Source organism: Aspergillus stella-maris, assembly GCF_047715825.1.
Source record: "Aspergillus stella-maris strain CBS 113639 unplaced genomic scaffold BDV14scaffold_56, whole genome shotgun sequence".
NCBI classification, from domain to species: domain Eukaryota; kingdom Fungi; phylum Ascomycota; class Eurotiomycetes; order Eurotiales; family Aspergillaceae; genus Aspergillus; species Aspergillus stella-maris.
This window is the reverse complement of record NW_027396850.1, coordinates 27503-45691: the sequence shown is the minus strand read 5'-3', so window position 1 is coordinate 45691 and position 18189 is coordinate 27503. Positions and strand designations below refer to the sequence as shown.

The window sequence follows — 18189 nt, the reverse complement described above, 5'->3', positions numbered from 1 at the left end:
CGAATTTCAAGTGCAGAGCAGGATTCCCTTCAGGTAAAATATGTGCAATTACCAATACTAAGATACATGATGAAGCTATCTAATGATTGTTATAAATATAACACAATGCGTCCTGCACCTGTCTCGCATCCTCGACGATGTAGTAGCAGTCTCGCCGCCCATGAGCGGCCGCCCAAGTATTAGTTGGACGAAATGAATCAAGGATCTTGGCTCGAAGATCGAACCGGAAAAACCGAACCGTCTTCCCCACTGCGATTATCCCATATACGATGCTTGGCCGTGGTTTTGTGCTGCGTGTTCAAGTAGCGCTCCAGCTGGTCTTCGGCGGCCGCCCAATCCCCAGCCCGATTGTCCATTAGTGGGCCCTTTGCACTGCGTATCAGGAACGATTTCCTGTTCCCGACTTGGGGACGCTCTTCCGTGTGGAAGTCCGAGAACCCCTTCTCTCCGGCCTTGCCGGTATGTTTGGCCTGGGGACTAGTGATAAAGTCTTCCCAGGAAGGGAAGACCTAGTTTAGGATCGCGTCTCAGATCCGTTGACGTCCCCCTCTTCGTCGTCTTTTGTGATTGTTTGGATTGCTCGTGCAATCCCTGATACGTTCAGGTACTGACCCAGCCGTCCCCAGTCAGTACAACTGGACAAAGACCAGCAAGGAAATTCTTACGGTGGCGTTCGCGGCATGAGGGTCGGGGCGCCCGTTTGACATTGTGTTTTTTTTCTTTTTTTTTTTTTTTTTGGATGGCTCTAGGATCTGGTGGGCTTTCAAAGGGTATGGATCAGGGGCTACGGAATAAACATGTCTATAGGATTCTGTGCTCTGCTGGTTGTTGTGGTTTGTATAAGGTAGGAACTACTATCGTGGACCGAAATACCAGCAAGGCAGGTTCCAAGCAGTATGTCAGGAACGTGCACAGTCCGGGCGTCCCATCAATGGTCGCTCTTTTCCATCCGTCGAGCCTCTTCCCATGGTAATGTTTTCATGGGGACAGGGTACGTGAAGGACATAAAGTTCTGGGACAATTACCCTCGGACAACAGTTCCGAGAGGGTGCCTATCCTGGGTACCTTTCCTCTTGGCTTGTCCTTGTTCTTCCATCTTACTATCCTCGCATTCAGCCCGCCTGCGATTTTGATAATGTCGCCTAAAAGTAGCTTCGCCCGTTGCTATCGTGACCCTCCTTTCAAATGCCTCGTATGCACGGAGGGGGACATGTTACACGACGCTGAGACACTATGCGGCCGGAAAAGCTGGAAGACCTTGTTGAAGAGCAAGGAGAGAAATCCAAGTCACGCTGTTGTCCCATCAACAGAGGTAGAGGCTACCCATCTGCCACCGTCACGTTCCTACACCAATCCGTGGTCTATGTTCTTCAGAGCTAGTATCTTCCCCGAAGGCCTATCTTCTTCCAGGAATCCTCGACTGAGCTTTGAGTAGTCATAGATAGCCTTGATAAGCGCGGGGTTTTCCTTTCCGGAATAGCTCCTGGCCTGCTAATGGACAAAGGCCCCATACCAGTGCCGATTGATCCCTCCATGGCTACACTTAGCTGGTGCACACCACAGGAAAGTGATTGGACGGTCCACTTTCGTCCAGTGAATATCCAAGAATGAGACGAACATAAAGAGGCTGGAAGGATTGTTGGTAACTGTGTGCATCCGCACTGTTGGCTAGCTCTGGATAGGCTTCTGGGTCGTGGCGTGGTTTTGCGGAACCTCGCTGCGTATGTGCAAGTCTCCCGAACCTTTTGGAGAAAGCACAGAAAGGAATGGGACAAGGACCCATATCACGAAGCTCGTGGTGATTGCTGGGACGATCTGAACTCGGTAGATTTGAGGAAACGAGAGGCTCTCTTTTTTGATGGTTCACGCATAATTGACGACAAGGTATACTAGGAGATTTACGCGGACGAGGATCCGCCTTCAAATTGGAGGACATGCGATCGTCGTCCATTTCACATGATAGGAGATTCGTTCCGAGTTCCCGCTGTCGAGGAATTGATCGAACGATGTATTCTTGGAAGCCAAAAGCAAAACAAGCGATTAAAGCCTCCAGACTCGCCCATATCGCGACTTCCGTTGGAGCTCCAGCTAATGGTCATCGACATAATATATGAGCGCCCATTTGTTCGTGACAGGGTTGAAGACATGCGCAATTTCCTTGAGGCAGTTGATTGGATCCTACCCAGCTCGTACTGGATACCGCGCTGCAGGCCAGATCTTATCTTGGAAGTGCAAGACCTCGTGGATAGCACAAAGCATGTCGACTGGGCGGCGCTATGTCTGGGACTGGAGGAGCTTCAGTTGAACCCGAATTGGTGGTGCCAGAGTGGGCTCAATCGTCGTCGCGAGGTTGTTGGGTGGATGGCGGAGTTGAAGCCGCTATTTCTTGCGAAGATAGCTAAGAACAGAAAGGGTCCCAAGTGGAAGAAAAAGTCGCTATGCAGAAAACTGAGTCTGAGAGCAACTGTTCCGTACAACATATTACCAGTACTACTCCCTGGTGTTTGAGATAACAAGAATGCAATTTGATCTGATCATTACATTTACGTTGCCAAAAGCTTCGCCGACACGTATTGCAACCCTCGTTCTGCCCCCTGGTACCTTTAAGTAAATAGGTCCACTGTTTCGATCCAAGGTTTCTCCTATAGGTAGTCTCCTACCTTCATCCGAGAAAACAAACGGCGAGATTCTATGTGGATATCTAGGCAGCCTTTTCATTCATCAGAACAAAGGAATCTTAGCTTGACTCACTAACTCAGTCATTCTGGCCCAATATTACCGATCCGCCAGCCAGCCAGTCCAGCAAACTCTACTCGGGGTCCATGCTGCTGGCGAATATGCTCCGCTGCTGTCTCGCGTTTGGGATACATACAGCCTGCTCGCCGAGCATCAGCAGGCTCACGCGCTGTACCTAAGCTCCCTAGCGGCTTCTACGGTAGACCTCAGCCGATATGTGGTCACGCCAGAATACCGTCTATCCACGTAAATCCACCGATGGAAGTAGTGACTGCGGCGTTAAAAAGAGTTCGTTGTACAGGATCCGGATTGTTCTTCCATGATGTACTTGATTGTGTATGTCATGTGAGCTTTGTATACAGGGTAGGTAGTGAACATATCGACTTGTATTGGTGTAAGAAGACACCAATCAGTCGGTATGCAGAGAGTAAGCTAGACCATGTCGTATTTCTGATTGTTTGCGTGAGGTTAGCCGTGGTTTCGTTTCTACCAGCTGGAGTATATCGCGTGAGATATTAGATCATCCATTATAAGATTATAAGATTGACGTGCCTTATCTACAGCCACACCCTGCTAGGCCATGTCGTTTATGTATATGAACTGGGCCTTGTTGATCAAAGCTTGTCGCAAACAGGTAAAATACCGGATAAAAGGTGATTGGCATGTTTATGGGTAAGGAGTATGTATAAAGTGATTGCCACAATGACTCTTTATCAGCCAACCCTACACAACGGCCCATTCTCACTCGGCAGGCCATTCTCAGTAACGACATCCCACCCTTCACTCCCCACTGCCGTCTTAGCCCAGAACAGATCCCACGGATCCAATTCCTTCTTCAACTTTAATAGCCGCTCATAATTACTCCCATAAAACGACTGCTGGAAATCAGGCTCTTCCCTATCCGCTTCAGCCAGGTACGCGCCCGCCCCGGGACTAACGTCCCGCCAGCGCTGCATGTACTTATATGTGAATTCCTCACGGGCATTCTTGATGTACTCGACAGTCGAGTTCTCAGGCCACAATACGCCTGATATGAAATGCGAGACTGCGTTTCGCCAGGCGGGGCTCACGGCGTTGTCCGGGTTCCCTCCGTTCTCGAGCGTCGGCGCAATGTTGAAGGCTATGAATGATAGTCCTGCCTCTGAGGAGGCCTTGACAGCGTCGAAGGTCTCGTTCAGGAGGGCTTCGTCTGCGAAATTCTTGCGTGGGAAGAGGCGGGATCCAGTTGCGACGTTTGTCTTCTCGACGGCTTCGAGCGGGAACCCGTTTAGCCAGGCGTCGTAGAAGTTGGTGTAGTGTGTTGTGTTTGGAGTGATTGTTATACCAAGGTTCCTTAGCTGTTTGAACCAGGGTGCGAGGAGGGCGTTTGTTTCTTCAAGGGTCTTGTTTGGGGCGAAGAAAGGTTGCATGATGAATGTGAAGTCTTCGTCTGATTTGGAGATGAAGAAGTAGGAATATATGCCTGCGTCGGAGTGCGGGATGAAGTAATCCAGGTAGGCTCTGAAGCCGGCCCAGAAACTGTTGTGCGTGATTTTTTCACCGGTCGAGAAGGTGAAACTTGATGTTGTTACGGGGACGGTAGGATAGGCTTTGACAGTCACTGATGTGACGACTCCGAATGTACTGCCGCCACCTCCGCGGAGGGCCCAGAAGAGCTCTTCGTTTTCGCTAAAGGATGCTGTTACGAACTTGCCGTCTGGGGTGATAACCTCCAGTGATAGGACCTGATCGGCGCCCATCCCGTAGATGGAACTGAGTGGCGAGTGGCCTCCTCCTAAGAGATAACCGCCTAGCATTTGGTTAGTTGGTATGACATTCAACTGAGCAATCCATTCTTACCAGCTACACCAACAGTCTGCACCACGAGTTTGGTTAGCTCGTTCTAGGATAATTCGACAATTATAACGTACCTGACCCTCGCCACCAACAACCATCAATCCATGGTCGTTAGCCGCCTTGTATATTTCATACGCCCCTACGCCAGATCCCATTTTGAACGCGTTTCCTGTCCAGTCCGTACCCGGAGCTTCGTAACTAGAGATATGCTCTATGCCCTTAAGGTTGTGCGTCCAGATGCTCAGAGAACCACCACCACCGGACTTTCCGGAAAAGTCATGGCCTGTGTTCTTGACGACCAAGCGAACGCCGGTTTTGCGGGCAAAATTCAGCCCCAATTGGATCTGAGCAACATTGGTCGCGTTGATAGTATAAATGGGATATCCGCCCATTGTGCAGCTGTCGTCAGGGTCTGTTGTGGGCTGGCAAGTGAGGCCCTGATAGAGAGGCGAAAACATCTCAATGGGGTCGTCCAAACTGTGGTCACTGTCAGGGTCTATCCCATTTTGCATTAGAGAGTTGGGGGAATCAAGCTTACTGAAAGTAAGAGTTCGTCCATTCAGATGTGAGGTGCTCGCAATCAGCGGCATCGTACATGGTGCCAGCGTAGCATGTTGATGCTCGCGGGACACCCTTGATCAGAGCTCCCCCAGTCACGTTGTTCAGCAGGCTCCATTTAGCACTGGACGGCCAAGAACTGTCTCCAGGAAAGACTTTGCAGCTCGACGCATTAAAGGGCTGATCACTGGGTGAACCGAAGTCGAACAATGCTGCATCGGCATGGTTCAGCCTCTGAAGATTGGCAGAGAGGACTTGGACAGTTTCATAGTCAAAGTAGTCTTTGCCATTGGAGGCCACCGTACTTCCGAGAATCTTTGAACCAGATTCTGCTGTAGCCAATGGGATAATGCTGCTTGCAAGCAAAAGCAATGCGGCACGGCCGTTTACCAACCCCATTATGATGAGCAACCGGACAGGGACAGGACAAGTGTCTGTGAGATAATATCTGGAAAGCACGGTACCCGCCGTCAATTTAAAGCTGTGCCGCATAAACGAAGGCGCAAGGGTCAAAACCAGCCACGCATGCGTGCGGCCATTCTCGATTCTTGCCAACCCCCAATCAATATCCACGGTTCATTTTCGGTGATTGCCCGGTTTCACTTACAGCGTTGCTGCAGATGCAAAGCCAATGCGGGTTCTGGAGTCATGGCGCTACCCAATCTAAAGGTCCACAGCCAACACCAGAGGCAGGCTTAGCTGCGACTAATGACTCGGTTAGCATGCAAGCTCGAGAGATCGGCAACGGCTTGTCATTTCCGCAGTTCCGCCTCCATCGCGGCCCCATAAATGATATCCCCTTTTCGGCTTTCCCGGCGGGCCGTACCAGATCACGGCCGTTTTGTAAATCATGGGGCTGCACAATAAAAGGGGGATCCAAAATTGACTGCTATGCATAACTGTTTCTTATCCTTGGAACTTGTTCATCGGGGGGTGGTGCCTGGTTGCTTATGGATGATCAATGCGCGATGGATGCGAATCCTTCCAAGTTAGCCTCAGATTTGGTGGCTGGCTCCATCGTACTTTCCCTGTGTGGTCAAAGGCCCTGGCCAGTGCGATGACTGCCAAGCGTGTCAACCATGTTCCTGGCGCCGTGAACAAAGAAATCCCAACTGATAGCAAAAATGTGACCTTCTGCTATAGCAAGTTTGTTTACTTTGGAACGGTGCCGCCGTTGCAATCCAATTTCTCATACAAATAAATAGCCATTGTGGGAGCATCTCATTTTCAATGCCTTCGCGATGTTAAAACCCCCCTTCGCATGTTTCCTGGACTGCGATGCCCGACAATCTTCAAACAGAGGCGCTTGCCATCATACTCATATTTCCCATTGCTAGCACGTTGGTAATGATCCTGAGGTTCTACTCACGGTTTCTAAGTCGGCAGTTTGGTTGGGGTAAGTGTCGCCGGCAGTCCAGGGATACGCATGTTGCCCAGAATACTGACTCCGCAGATGATGGGTTGATTTTAATCGCTTGGGTAACTGCTCTACATTCATGGTTATTGGCCTTCTCTCACCATCCCGTAGCTGCTCGCCGTTGGGCAGACGGTCACGATATGGGTTTGTACGTACTTGAGAATAAAATTTTGGCATTGCTAACCACAGTTTTCTCGCACCGCAGATACAAAATTATCATGGCAGGGCTACCACAGCTGGGACATTCCCGAGCAAAGTATTACCCAGCAGATCCAGACAGAGCGATATAACCTCGCCAACCAACTACTCTACAACCCGATCCTAGCTATTGTCAAAGCTTCCATCATCATCTTTCTGTTCCGCCTCGAGGACCATCGACGAATTGTCCGCTGGAACCTCCACATCCTGGCTTGGGTGAATTGGGGGCTCATGATCTCGATATTCCTGGCAGATCTCTTTCAATGCACCCCATTACACTATGTATACGATTATCCAGCCATGGACGCAGCTGCGCAACAAGCCGCTGGCGCAGATAAACAGGGCATGAAAGACAGCGTCCTCGTAAAAGGTGGAAAGTGCTTTGACCAAATCAAATTCTATCTCGGATCAGCGGAGTTGACGATTCTCACTGACGTATGGCTACTCTGTATTCCGACCATCATCGTCTGGCGACTGCAGATGAACCGCCGCAAGAAACTGGCCATCATTGCGGTCTTAAGTATGGGAGTCATGTAAGCTTTCCCTGACTTTATTTGCTGCACAGCATACTGCGTGCATTTTTTCTAACTTCTAAATTTCCTCCCTTTACAGTGTAACAGCAATAGGCATTACCCGCGTCGTCATCTACAAGCATCTACTGCGCCCCCATAACGACGATCCCACCTACAACATCGGTCATACAACTTCCACCGCGGAGGTCAACGTTGCTATAATAGCCGCATCAGCGACGGCACTGCCAGCATTATTCAAGCGAATTGCTGCTGGAGGATCGTCCAGTAGTGATCACTCCTCGGGCCGTCTACGTGACGGTGGTGGCTGGGTACTGTCGCCAATTTCTACCGATAGAAGATGTCGCGGTCAGCAGAGGGACACATACCCTGTCACGAATGTTACGAAGGCTCGTCCGGCCCCAGCTACGAGCCAGGAGCATATTATGAGAGATGGAGAGGTGTCATCTTGATTCCGTACAAAGCATGATGCTTATCTCAATAATGCCAATGCTTATTCTAAATGCGAAATGATGAATCTATCGCAGACCTATCTCCTGATTAATTGATGACGGGACAAGTAGCACCGCCATGAGTATTCCAGTACAACCTTTGCACAGATGAAGATGGCTGCACCGGTTCCGGTGATAATCTCATACATGACACCCGCAAGCAAGCCGACATCAATCCGGACTGTACAACCATCACCATCTACCGTATTCATATCAGAATCCAAAGGAATAATAGAAGCCCCTGAAAAATCACAGATCTTGAGCGCCAGATCAGCACCAACGACAAAATTCCGACTCGCAATGTCCGCTACAAGCACGCGCCGTTCGAGAATAAAGACCAGCGCACTAGTCATCTGGCGAAACCAGCCCAATTGCAACGTTTTCGATGGACGATGAGTCTCCAAATAACCGCGTAGGTCCCTGTTGACCATGTGCTCGAGGTGCGTCTCTTCAGGCAACAATTCAAGGCAGCGCACAACGCAATCAGATCCTTCTCCATCGCCATCTAGGAAGCGGTGATAGACACTTCGCTCGTGGTTCAACGTCTCTCGGTTTATCATAGCTTCGTATTCACAGCCTCGAAGGGCATTAAGTGGGAATTTGACGGTCTTGCCATCTTGGAGGATGACGACAGCGCTCCGGCCATTACCCAGGACTTTCTCCTGTGGAATGAGATCGCCTTGGAGGTCATGGAATGGTGAGGTTATGGTGTATAGGTGAGATGGAGCTTCATTAAATGTGGTGTCAGGCTGGGAAGAAGAAAGCACAGTGCGTAATGGTTGGCTAGGCGCTGCGCCATGCAGGCATCGTTTCACGTGGCGCTTCCTGTATGAAGATCGACTCGGTATATCCTCCTTCATGTTTGTGACTACCTTGTCTCCAATACGACTGTCCAGGTTCTCTTGACCCTCTTTCTCCCTTCTCTCATTGAATCTGGGATGGTATAAGCCTCGGTCAAAGCTCCCCGGCAGACTGGGTTCAACGAATCCGCATATTCACCCCTTGACGTGCGCATCTCGTAACATGGTGCCTGTTCATCCGGGTGTGCGCCAGCCAGGCAGTCCGGGTCTTTATCTCGGTCCGTCTTGAAGATTCTAAATTTGAATCGGCGCCTTAGCTTCCGCCACAAAACCATCATCGTGCTGATATTAAATAGCTCGGGTTTCGGGGTCACTGGTGAGACTTTGGAACTGCTAGTCTCTTGCGAAGCCAAACTTGTCTTCATGAAGGGTAAATACGCCATTCTTATATATCCTATTCAGTTGGTCAAGTTCACGTTGCACCCTCTTGGCATATTTTCATGTACTTGGTTTCCCATGCTAGACTAGCCATGTCTGGATAATCCCTTTGGGCCCCAAAGAAATCTTCCCAAACGGGTTAAGCTCGAGGTTATAGTAGGTACATCCCCCTACCTACCCGACAGACTAGGGTGCATCTACTGCAACTCACTTCTGAACTTGAGTCTTACATCTTTCCAGAGTTACCAGACAGAGCAGGAGCCTGGAGGTGCTCGCAAAACACTCCTTGCTATGTCGATTTCATGGCGTTTCGCGGATACTCAAGCCAGGCATGCCATCCTGGGGTCACACTTAGGAACTCCTCAATCAAGACAAAAATAAACCGCCCTGCTCCTCTGACCTGCCAAATATGACGCCCACGATGCAGTAGCAGTGCGTAGTACGCAAGTATAATAAGCGCTTCAGGCCTCTTCACAGCAAGCAAACCCGTAAACTCCGGCGGAACGAGCATCGTCCACAGAAACACCATCTGATATCGCATATTCTCGTCCTCTGGATAAGATAGCGCATCGAAACCTCGCTGGAGGTGCCTTATCGCACTTAGACAGGAGCTCTTCTCAACTAGATTCAGACTTTCTGAACCGAATATTAGGGCTTTAAGCTGCTCGCACTCTGTCCCCTTTGGGTCGCTAGATGTAAATCGTCGACTCCGGGACAGGACCGGTCCGAGTTCGGTTTCCATAAGCAGATCCCATCCCGTCATTGCGACCGTGAAGACGCCTCTATGCGTCGAGAGGCATTGGACGTATATCTTCAAGAAGCCATTCAGTCCGGCGTCCCGATGACTCAGGGTATCTGTGAGAAGATGGTGTCCTAATACCACAGAAAAAAGACAGACCGCGACGCAATTTCTCTGATCAACCTCCACTTTATCGGCATTGAATAGTGCAATCCCCTGAGTTTGGAGGTTCATTGCTTGCCGAGCATACTGCTCTGCCCTTGAAGGACTAGATGCTTGGTGTAAATGCGATAAATGCCGCGCGGAGAAGGCAAGTAACTCATAGAGGAGAAAAGGCGCCTCCAACCCTCGGCGTAGGGCACGCGCTATACTGATATGGTATGGCTCCATGCCATCGCCGAGGCTGAGGATGTTCCTGTCGCTTATGAGGTGGGTTACTAGTTCGATATGCTGGATGTTTATCTGATCGCCTAATCCTTGTTGGGTCGGGGATGGAGATGGGTATGAGGAAGGCGAGGTGGATGTTGATATAGCGGGGGAGTGAGAGGCTGACTCTAGACCCGAACTGGTGGACGACTGCTCAGATTCCGATGCATAGCTGCAGGTCCGATTTGACATGGTACAGAGGATACATTTTGGGCGGCGCTCGTCGCACTATACCGGGTTGCTCAGTCAATTTACCGAAATGATAGCAGGTGCATCGATTGGGGTACTGTACCTTGACATGTCGCTTCTTGCTGTGACCACATTTAGCTCGGCTCGAGGATCTCACGGGGTCTTGGAGAACTTACCACTGAGCACAGCCTGCTCGGGACTTCTTGTGCCCGCGGCGGAGCATTGGATGTTGGGTGGTACCAGGGTTCCGCGATTAGGAAATAAGAGTGTGAGTACCAGGTAGAATTAAATACGCGTGTTACGTAGGCAGGCAGTGGAGAGACACTGGGTGTCTTCCTCGTTTTGAACTTCAGCACTCCCTGATATTCCTCTGCACCGCCCCCATTCCTCCCAGGCCAAGCCAGCCAAGACACCTTAGGCAGCCACTCTGCTTATGTAACACGCGTGTTCGGCTGCTCCCGCTGCTGGGGGCGGAAGTAACACCCTGTAATTGGCTGTTTGCTCGATTCTGGATCCACGGTTATTGTGCCCTGGCGATATGCTTCCTGTCTTTGACGGCGACGCTCAGCTTCTCAATTCATGGTAGTAAGGGGGCGTAGAGACGGGTCGCCCTAGTGGCTCAGCTTTCAAGTGAGCACCTGAATAGCTTGGCTCATATGAGAATCCTGGTCAAACATCCTTCTGCCTAAGACGCATGTACTCCCCTTATTCTCTGGATATATATTGGAATCACCCGGACCCCAGTCACCTGCCCCAAATACCTCTTGCTGCCGCACACCAACGATCATTGACAATTCATACAGTCCCTGCGTTCGTGGAAATGGCGAACGGAGATCCAGGTTTGTTCAACCTTCACCCATTCTAAATCACCCTCTAACAACCCCAGTCCTCTGGAGCTTGTACGTCTATGCTCCCAACAAAGGCGCCCCTATATTCTTTACCATCGCGTACGCTATTTCTGCAGCGGTGCATATCTGGCAATGCTAGTATGTTAAATCTCTTGCCTCCTTTTATAAATGCTGTTCATCTTATACTTGAATGCAGTCGCTACAGCTCCTTCCGCCTCATCGGCCTATATCCCCTTTGCGGCGTCATATTCACACTCGGCTACGCACTTCGCGAGTACGGAGCATACAACTACCTCTATCGCGAAGACGATAATGGTCCTCTGATAGGATATATCCTCAGCCAGGTCTTCGTTTACATTTGCCCGTCTGTCCTCTCTCTTTTCCATTCCTGGGTGTCTCATCATCGCTGACTTGAGGTGTGTTCATTAGGCCCTTATTGGAACTGGCAAACTACCACATCCTCGCCCGAGTCTTCTACTACATCCCCTACCTCGCGCCCCTCCCACCATCCCGCGTCCTCTCAACATTCGGCGGGTTGATGATACTAGTCGAGTTCTTGAATGCACTCGGTGTTTCTCTATCGTCGAATCCGTCGTCATCATCTACGCAGCAGGGTATAGGGAGTAATATGACGATTGCGGCATTGAGTTTACAGATTGTCGTTATCATCACTTTTGTGATACTTTCTGGATTGTTCCAGTATAGACTCCGCAAGGCTGGAGTGTCGAGTCGCAAGGTTACGATTCTGCTGAGGACGCTCTACGTTAGTATGACTTTTATTTTGGTGCGGTGTATATATCGTCTCGTGGAACATGCAGGGCATACGACGATCGACATAAACGATATGGAAGTCTTACGGGAGTTAACGCCTGTCCTTAGGTATGAGTGGTTCTTCTACGTCTTTGAGGCGAGTCTCATGCTTGTTAACATGGTGCTTTGGAATGTCTCGCATGTTGGAAGGTTTCTTCCGAGGTGTCATCTCGTGTATCTTGGGCGTGACGGAATTGAGGCTGTTGCGGAGGATAGGAAGGATGAGCGGTCGTTGGGTAAGAGGGTGGGGCATGTTCTGAGCCTTGGGATTTTGTATCGGAAGAAGGACGCCTATCGGGATTTGGGTGCTGCTGGTGGTACTGTTCAGCTGGAGACTAGATAAAGGGGACGGGGCTGTGATGGGGACAAGGGATCGGCATCCGAGGGGATGTCTAGGTATTCAATATGTGGGCACATAACTCTACGTCATTTTCAATACTTATATACATATTGAGTCGGTGTTTTATAATCTCGACGGCGCAGGGTCATTAGAACCCATCGTTTGTTGGCGTAGCGGATTTTGCTAGCCCTGGGAACTCCGACAGCTGAAAGTGACCACATCCGCATGGTCAAGGTTGAGTCATTTTAGCTGAATGTAGTACAACGGCTGAGCACGCCTACAGACAACCAGGCAATCGGAGAGCGCGTGTAGATATCCGAATGGGGGAAAAGGTCGTATCTCCGGGCTCTGATCGTATGTCCGTAATCTCCGGAGTATTTCAGCCGCCACGGGGTAACTATATAACCCTAAAAACCAAGTCACCATTGCCTCGAAGCTTCAAGCCGCTTTCGTCAAAACAACAGTTATCGAGCAAAATGGCTACTATCAACACAATGAAAGAAGCCCTCGTCCACGCAGACGGCCAAACCGTCACAATCGTGGACTCACCAATCCCAACACCAAAGGAAAACCAACTCCTCATCCGAGTCGTCGTAGCAGGAACGAATCCCAAAGATTGGAAAATGGCACCTAACTACCCGCCCAATCATAGGCCATTTAACCAGGGCGATGATATGGCGGGGTACGTTGAGAGAGTTGGGCCTTGTGTTCGCGGTTTCGCGGTAGGTGATAAAGTTGCGGGCTTTCATCGGGTCATGGGAGAGCACGGTGCTTGGACGGAGTTTGCGGTTGCGGAGGCGAATACGGTTTTTCATTTGGCGGAGGGGACTAATTTTGAAGGTACGTTGTTGAGAGTTGTTGGTGGAGAGATGAGGCTAACTGTGCGTAGAAGCAGCGACGATCCCGCTTGCTGCGACAACCGCGGCGTTGGGTCTATACCAGCAATTGAGACTTCCATTACCATGGAACCCTCTTTCCAACGACGAGAAGTTCCCACTGATAATCTACGGCGGCGCAACAGCAGTCGGTGCCTTTGCGATAAAACTCGCTAGTCTATCCAACATCCACCCGCTAATCACGATAGCCGGGAAGGGCATCCCCTACGTCGAAACCCTCATTGAGCGTTCCAAGGGCGATGTGGTGATCGATTACCGAGAAGGCGACGACGCAATCAGACGGAAGATGAAAGAAGCCCTTGGTGAAAACAAAGTCCACTACGCGTACGACGCTGTCTCCGAACACGGCAGTTTTCAGAATATAGGTGCTGTTCTTTCCGTGCCCGGACAAATGGCAACTGTCCTTCCGCATGGCGATTATGAAGTTCCTGGTATTAAACTCGCGCAGCATTTCGCTGGCTCGGTACACATGCAGCCACGTGAGGGAGCGGTGACAGGAGACCCGGAGTTCGGCGCTGCCGTGTTTCAGTTCATCGGGAAGGGTCTTGAGAAGGGATGGTTTAGTGGGCATCCGTTTGAGGTACGGCCTGGAGGGCTTGCAGGACTCGAGGGAGCGTTGAAGGACTTGAAGGAGGGAAGGGCGAGCGCTGTGAAGTATGTTGTTAGGATTGGGGAGACGGAGGGGGTGGATGCCGCGCGGGAGTAAATTAGATCTGTTATAGTTCGTTCTGTCAAATTTAGATAATTCGAAAGAACATTATTGCTAGTGTATATCTAGAGTGACCATTCTGACGTCGCACAAGGCGCTGGACCATGTCCGGGCAGGAACGGGAAGGCCTGAGCCTCCAACGCTCTTTCCTTTTACCGGGTCGTACTTCTACCCGGGGAAGGCGTGGAGCTACTTGAGAAGCATCTACGCGCGACGAGATTATCGGATTGGACAAATATTTCATGCTTTTTTTGTCTTCAGTTACTGGACAAGGATATTTAACAATATGCCCTTCATGACCCAAGTATATGAACAAGAACCGGCTCAGTAAATCATAAAAGAGAACAAAAAGCAAACAGTAAGAGGCCAACTACACCATAGCCTCGTTCCTCTTCTCCTCCGTATCATACCCCCTCGACCCCTCCATCTCAACACCCTGCGAAGGCTTGAAAGTCTGGTCCATCGAATACCACTTAACAAAGAAACTAGCCAGTAGCGCCAAACCCGCAAGCCCACAAAGGAACAACCAAACAATCTTCAGCGCATCCGCATACGCACTCTCCATCTCCCATCTTGCCTCACCCTGCGGAAGACCATGAATGATCTTCACAAGGCCAGCGGCATCCATGCTCAACTCCTGCGCCTCGTTCGAGAAACCAGACAGGTTCGAGAACTCATGTTTAATGCGGTTCTGGAAAACCACGCCGCCGATTGCAACGCCCATTGTTTGGCCTAGCGCGCGGAAAAAGGCGGACATTGCGGCTGTTATGGAGAGGAATTGTGGGTCTGCGGAGGCTTGCACAGCGAGCATCATTGAGGAGAAGAGGGTTCCCATTCCGAGTCCGGAGACGAGGGTTAGGAATATCCATTGGACGACTGTTGTTTCGGAGTCGAGGAGGTACATGATGCCCAGGCCTAGAGTTGTGACGGCCCAGCCGGACCAGAGGGCCCAGCGGTATCGACCTGTGATTGAGACCAGGATGCTTGCGATCGCGGAGAGGGGTGCAACGGTGAGTGTCAACGGGAGAATGGCAACACCAGCAATAACAGCCGTGTAGCCGAGCGCCGCTTCAAAGTAGAGCGGTAGGTAGTAAAGGATGCAGAAGAGGATCGCACCGTGCAAGAGGCAACTGAGGTAATTAATGATAATACTCCTCGTGCGGAAGATCGCCATCGGAATAAGCGGACGAGGCCGACCCATCTCAACAAACACAAACCCGACAAGTCCAGCAGCACCAAGGAGCATAGGGAAAAGCGTCTGCCACGCATCCCAGGGATACATAATCCCACCCCAAGAAAGCGGCATAATGAAGCTCGTCAAACTGCCCGTGAAGATAAAGCAGCCAAGGTAATCAATTCCCATGAACCGCTCCTTCATAGTCATAGGCTGCTGCTTCAACTTCATAAAGATGGGAATCATAATCAGTCCAATCCCGCAGAAAGGCAAATTAAGCCAGAAGATCCATCTCCACGCAGATTCCGCAAGCGCACCACCGATGATGGGTCCGATGACCGTTCCCAATGCCCACGTTAGAGCTCTGAAACTCATCCACTTCCCGCGTTCACGCAGGGGGATAAGGTCCGCAATAAGCACTTCGGTAAGCGCGATGATACCACCGCCCCCAACACCTTGTACGCAGCGCCCCGCAAGCAAAGTGGTAAGATTCTGTGCAACGGCCGCGACAATAGACCCGACTGTGAATGCTACCACTGCCGTGAAGAGAGTCCACTTCCTTCCGAAGAGGTCCGACGCCATGCTGAATGTTGGCTGGAAGACTGTCGAGCCGATGAGGAAGGATGTACCGGCCCAGAAGGCTTGGATTGCGGTGCCGTGTAGTTCTTCTGCTATTGTCTGCATTCAATCTTTAGCTTGCGCCTTATAAAAAGGGATTTATGGGGGGTGGAAAGGGAGGGAGGGCACGTACCGGCAAAGCAACAGAGAGAGATGTAGCGTCTAGCGATGCAGCAAAGTTCAATAGACCGATTACGGCGAATATGCACCACAGGCGCCGGTCTGGCTCGAATGACTCTTCTGTGAGGGTCATTGTTGAGGGGGTCATTGTTGATGGGGTTTGAGACATAGTTCAGGAGTGTAGAATGATATGATGTGAGGAAAGGATACAGATAGAGGTAAAGGTACAGGTAGAGGTATTTGAACAGACAGGTACGTCTGTCAAGTAGATGAGACCACGAAGAAAGTGGTAAGGGATAAGAAGTAAGAGGATAGATCGAATAGATTCAGATTTGAGATTGTTGAGAAAGAGAGGATTGTTGAGGGATTGAAAGAACCACAAGGACGACAAACTTGGATATTTTTATACCTTTTGAGGTATCTTTTACCCCGCAACATCATTCACTGTATACTTCACTATAGCCAGGCGATATCTTCACTTCGAGGAGAGTCTAGACTCGCTAAGCTTCGCAAAGCAGCGTATCAGGTCGAAGAATAAAGATTATGAGTGAAGAATTGGCATGAGCTTTAGCTCACGATCATAAGTACCATTAATTGATAGTCCCGGGACCCGGATCGGATTCTCATGGGGATCTTCATGGGTGAACCGGGGTGGTGGCTAAGTACAGGGAGGCAGGGGTGTTGGGGATTGCCGCCATGAAAGGAAAAACACAAGATCTTGCAGGCGGGTCAAAATCAAGATTCATGACGATGAATATCTAGGAATATCATTGGTCAAGGGAATTCAAACTTGACATGACTTGCAGATTGTGTTCATGGTTTATGTAAGATGCAGTGAAGGTGTGGAGCTGACCAATACCGAGTCAGGAAATGGACTCGAGAATGTAGTTCGCTTGCAAAGTTAGTCCTTGTAGGTATATCGAAAGCACAGTGCCACAGGTACAGTATTATGCAAGATAGTCAAGGTTGAGGTCGAGGTTGGCTCGAGTTAGGTACCAGGGCGTCGGACCAGTGCTACCCTAATCTGATCAAGTACGTATTACATGCATGACATGTCGACGTAAAGCAATAGAATTCAGATCTCGGCTGAGCCGGGGTAAGCTGATTACTTCATTCAATATCTGGCTAGAAATAGGGAATATCTTTAGTTTCCTTGATTTTATGACCGTTCCGATTAGATTCATTGATTGGACTGGGCTGAAGTCGCCGCGTCAATAGCTCTCCTTATCACATTCACACTTTGAATAACCGCCTCGTTAGATCCAGTCCCGGGTACCTCATGACCACCGGAGTGGATGTAAGTATCGAAAGACTCCGGCGCAAAGAGCGGCTTGATCTCTTCCGCTTTGAACCTGTCCGGATCCCCGGAGCCCCAGATCAAGGCAGTCGGAACCTTGATAACCCCCGCATTTGCACTCGGGTCAACTTCAACAGCTGTTGCAGTCCGAGAAGATTCACCGAGATCTAGAGGGCCCAGGCGGGGAGAAAAGAAGACTGCGCACTTGAATGGCACCTGCTTCTTTTCTTGGGTATTGCGGATTATCAAGGTAGCCGCTGCCATGATACCTTGACTGAAAGCAATTACTCCGTCATAGGGGCCCTCGGTGGCGATGAAGTTTTCTAGGTCCTTGATAGGTTGCAAAAGGTCTGCGCCAGGTGTGAGAGGGAAGTGAGAGAAACCGGATCATTCACCGGTGTTGAAGTCCTTGACCTCTGTCGCACTTCAGTTAGTAAGGAGGTCGTAATAGATAATTAATTCGCCTACCAGGTGCCAGCGGAGTAGGAAAGATCCCCTCCCCGTAGTCGTACGTATGCCCATCGCCAAGTTCGTAGCGGAGGGCAGCTATAATTGATCGTTAATTTTTGCCTTTGCTCTGCCTGAGAAACCCTACCTGTCTGCATCTCCATGATCTAGACAACAAATTTAATATCATCAATCATCATTTGAGAAGGTGTGGAACAGACCTTGGAGTTTGTGCCAACTCCATGAAGACTCGATCTCATTAGTTAAATGCAGAAAACAAGGCAATGCGACATACCAGAGAAATCGCATGATGGATTTGAAATTTTTCAAGATGTGAAAGCTGTGGCAAGGTTGGTCTGACGTAGGAAAGGCCAGAACAAGGCATGCCAACAACCATGCTTATATCCTTCCATAGAATAAGCATGACGCCAGATGTGCGATGTTTCGATAATTCGGAAATCGGAGTAATACCAAATGACTACAAACCATGTTTAAGATCGGCGTTCCCAGAAGTAAGCAATGATCGCCGGGCGTATTGCATTGTATATACCGATCGCTGCATGTATTATCGG

The 18189-nt window shown here is 50.1% G+C and overlaps 8 protein-coding genes across 8 annotated transcripts; 3 read left to right on the top strand and 5 right to left on the bottom strand.

Annotated features, from left to right (window-relative positions):
• Positions 1-3449: 3449 nt before the first annotated feature.
• BDV14DRAFT_210755 (uncharacterized protein) lies at positions 3450-5558 on the bottom strand (the record flags this gene model as incomplete). The annotated part of the gene is made up of 3 exons (XM_073775958.1): positions 5111-5558; positions 4643-5049; positions 3450-4525 (listed from the first exon to the last, which is right to left on the bottom strand). The coding sequence occupies exons 1-3, from the start codon at positions 5527-5529 to the stop codon at positions 3450-3452; spliced, it is 1902 nt and encodes a 633-aa protein (XP_073624971.1). The 5' UTR covers positions 5530-5558.
• An 850-nt stretch (positions 5559-6408) lies between these two features.
• Positions 6409-7727, top strand: BDV14DRAFT_203159 (uncharacterized protein; the record flags this gene model as incomplete). The annotated part of the gene is made up of 5 exons (XM_073774222.1): positions 6409-6526; positions 6584-6609; positions 6659-6695; positions 6753-7278; positions 7358-7727. The coding sequence occupies 5 exons, from the start codon at positions 6409-6411 to the stop codon at positions 7725-7727; spliced, it is 1077 nt and encodes a 358-aa protein (XP_073624970.1).
• Positions 7728-7804: 77 nt separating this feature from the next.
• On the bottom strand, positions 7805-8626 carry BDV14DRAFT_203158 (uncharacterized protein; the record flags this gene model as incomplete). The annotated part of the gene is made up of 1 exon (XM_073774221.1): positions 7805-8626. The coding sequence occupies one exon, from the start codon at positions 8624-8626 to the stop codon at positions 7805-7807; it is 822 nt and encodes a 273-aa protein (XP_073624969.1).
• A 667-nt stretch (positions 8627-9293) lies between these two features.
• BDV14DRAFT_203157 (uncharacterized protein) lies at positions 9294-10361 on the bottom strand (the record flags this gene model as incomplete). Its single annotated transcript, XM_073774220.1, has 1 exon — positions 9294-10361. The coding sequence occupies one exon, from the start codon at positions 10359-10361 to the stop codon at positions 9294-9296; it is 1068 nt and encodes a 355-aa protein (XP_073624968.1).
• Positions 10362-11178: 817 nt separating this feature from the next.
• BDV14DRAFT_203156 (putative RTA1 domain protein) lies at positions 11179-12359 on the top strand (the record flags this gene model as incomplete). Its single annotated transcript, XM_073774219.1, has 4 exons — positions 11179-11197; positions 11245-11344; positions 11403-11570; positions 11636-12359. 4 exons carry the CDS (start codon positions 11179-11181, stop codon positions 12357-12359), a joined length of 1011 nt encoding a protein of 336 aa, XP_073624967.1.
• Positions 12360-12850: 491 nt separating this feature from the next.
• BDV14DRAFT_191834 (zinc-binding alcohol dehydrogenase family protein) lies at positions 12851-13958 on the top strand (the record flags this gene model as incomplete). Its single annotated transcript, XM_073771544.1, has 2 exons — positions 12851-13196; positions 13246-13958. 2 exons carry the CDS (start codon positions 12851-12853, stop codon positions 13956-13958), a joined length of 1059 nt encoding a protein of 352 aa, XP_073624966.1.
• A 373-nt stretch (positions 13959-14331) lies between these two features.
• Positions 14332-16006, bottom strand: BDV14DRAFT_191833 (MDR family MFS transporter; the record flags this gene model as incomplete). The annotated part of the gene is made up of 2 exons (XM_073771543.1): positions 14332-15813; positions 15887-16006. The coding sequence occupies 2 exons, from the start codon at positions 16004-16006 to the stop codon at positions 14332-14334; spliced, it is 1602 nt and encodes a 533-aa protein (XP_073624965.1).
• Positions 16007-17053: 1047 nt separating this feature from the next.
• On the bottom strand, positions 17054-17781 carry BDV14DRAFT_203153 (uncharacterized protein; the record flags this gene model as incomplete). The annotated part of the gene is made up of 4 exons (XM_073774218.1): positions 17054-17520; positions 17566-17586; positions 17639-17716; positions 17766-17781. 4 exons carry the CDS (start codon positions 17779-17781, stop codon positions 17054-17056), a joined length of 582 nt encoding a protein of 193 aa, XP_073624964.1.
• Positions 17782-18189: the final 408 nt, after the last annotated feature.